The following is a 2,229-nucleotide window of genomic DNA, read 5'->3' as shown; positions in this document are numbered from 1 at the left end:
TGTCCTGGAACTAGCTCTTGTAGACCAGGCTGGTCTCGAACTCACAGAGATCCGCCTGCCTCTGCCTCCCGAGTGCTGCGATTAAAGGCGTGTGCCACCACCGCCCAGCTGGAATTTTCTTTTAAGATTTATTTATTATGCATATAGTGTTCTGCCTACACACTAGAAGAGGGTGCCAAATCTTATTACAGATGGTTGTGAGCACATGTGGTTGCTGGGAATTGAACTCAGGACCTCTGGAACAGCAGTCAAAGCTCTTAACCTTTGAGCCATCTCTCCAGCCCAAGAATAAATTTCTAAACAGGATTCTGTTTTGTTTGGTTGGGTGTGGCAACATCTCAACTCAGCTCGCTTTGGTGACCATGAACTTGTGAGCCTTCTGCCTCTGCTTCCTATCACAGGTACTGTGATCATACCTAGTTTGTGCAGTGCTGAGAGTGGCCAGTGCTCTGCTAAGCTTCAGTCCTGGTTCCTGAGTCTGTAGACATGAACTAACAGGTCAAAGTTTTGTTTTTTGTTTGTTTTTTTTTTTTTTAAAAATAATTTATTTAACTTTATTTTTATGTGCCTTGGTATGAAGTATCAGACCCCCTGGAACTGGAGTTACAGACAGTATTATCATATGGTTGCTCTGGAAGAACAACCTGAGCCATCTCTCCAACCCTTAACTCTAGGTTTTGATCAGTTCAGCATCAGCCTTTTTGTGTGTGCATGTGTGGGGGCCCAAGGACAGCCTCCTTTGAAGCTGTGTTGTTCTTAAATGTATTTATTTTATTTTATATATGAGGGTTTTCCTTGATATATGTTATGTACAGGAGCTGAGAACCAAACTCAGGAGGTGCAAGTACTCCTTTATTTCCCTGAAACAGGGTTTCTATGTGTAGCCCTGTGTATATTAGAGCTCACTTGGTAGACTAGGCTGTCTTTGAAATCACAGATATCCATGTGCCTCTGCCTCAAGAGAGCTGGGATTCAAATTGGCTATCATGCCAGATTCTATTTTTTTTTTTCAAGACAAGGTTTCTCTGTAGCTTTGGTGCCTGTCCTGGAACTTAGGTCTTATATATCAGGCTGGCCTTGAATGGAGACCCACCTGCTCTACCTCCCAAGTGCTGGGATTAAAGGCATGCATCGCGACCACCTGGCTTTCTAGTAGCCATTTTTAAAAGCAGGTTCTCTGTTGGCTTGGGACTCATCAAGTAGACCAGGCTCATGGTCCATTGAACCTCAAGGTTTCTCCTTTCTTTACAACTCGGTAGTAAAATTGCATATGTAGCTTTTTTAAAGTGGGTTTTAATGGCTCTGGGATCAGTCTTTTAAATTTCTTTTTATAGGGATCGTCCATTGTATCTTCATGTTCAGGGGCAGACCCGGGAGTTAGTTGACAGTAAGTAATTTTTGGCTCTTGTGACTTCTCTGTAAAAAATTTGAAACCATGACAACAATGTACTGTCCTTGATAACTGCCCTTTATGAATTTTATCAGTGGTATATGGGGGTTTAGAGATATGGGAGTTGCATATTTCTGTAATCTGAAAATTGCACTGAGGGTTATATAATTTACATTGGCCTGTGTTTCTCTTTACACTCTTGTCAGTTCATTCTTTGGTATGTTTAGTTTATTATTAACTGAGCTCTATTTCCAGCCCCTTTGTGTATCTTACTGCCTGTAATTTTTCCCTAGGAGCTGTAAACCGAATCAAAGAAATAATCACCAATGGAGTGGTAAAGGCTGCCACAGGGACAAGTCCAACTTTTAATGGTGCGACAGTCACTGTCTACCACCAGCCGGCTCCCATCGCTCAGCTGTCTCCTGCTATTAACCAGAAGCCTTCCTTCCAGTCAGGAGTAGGTTTTGGCAAGAGGTTGTTTGTTCTAACCCTAATGTCTGTGCAAAATAATACATAGTAAGAAAAACAATGTCAAAGTTCCAACCTGAGAATTACCTGCTTTTTCATTTTTGTTTATTTATATGTATTTTTTGAGGCAGAGATTCCTGTAATTCTGATTATCTGGGTTATGGAATTAAAAGCATCTAAATATCTCAGATTGACAGAATTTACAAAAGGGGATTGGTAGTTCAAAGGGTAGACAGATTGTGTAGTATAAAGATAGTATTTTATTTTATTTTATTTTATTTTTTTTTTTGAGACAGGGTTTCTCTGTGGTTTTGGAGCCTGTCCTGGAACTAGCTCTTGTAGACCAGGCTGGTCTCGAACTCACAGAGATC

General features: G+C 40.9%; 1 protein-coding gene across 2 annotated transcripts in view; it reads left to right on the top strand.

Moving 5' to 3' along the window:
- Positions 1–2,101, top strand: part of LOC101979775 (KH homology domain-containing protein 4-like) — a 9,064-nt gene extending 6,963 nt beyond the window's left edge. Inside the window, exons 5-6 of one of the 2 annotated variants that reach the window (XM_005356853.3) lie at positions 1,335–1,387; positions 1,684–2,101. In XM_005356853.3, the coding sequence (XP_005356910.3) occupies positions 1,335–1,387; positions 1,684–1,907 (277 nt within the window). In that variant the 3' untranslated portion in view covers positions 1,908–2,101. Of the gene's footprint in view, positions 1–401; positions 496–1,334; positions 1,388–1,683 lie in introns of those variants that run through there. The other variant, XM_026783883.1, reaches the window with a different exon arrangement.
- Positions 2,102–2,229: the final 128 nt, after the last annotated feature.

The sequence above is a fragment of the Microtus ochrogaster genome, chromosome 21, assembly GCF_000317375.1.
Source record: "Microtus ochrogaster isolate Prairie Vole_2 chromosome 21, MicOch1.0, whole genome shotgun sequence".
NCBI classification, from domain to species: domain Eukaryota; kingdom Metazoa; phylum Chordata; class Mammalia; order Rodentia; family Cricetidae; genus Microtus; species Microtus ochrogaster.
Note: the sequence above shows the minus strand (reverse complement) of the source record. Positions and strands in the feature narration are given on the sequence as shown.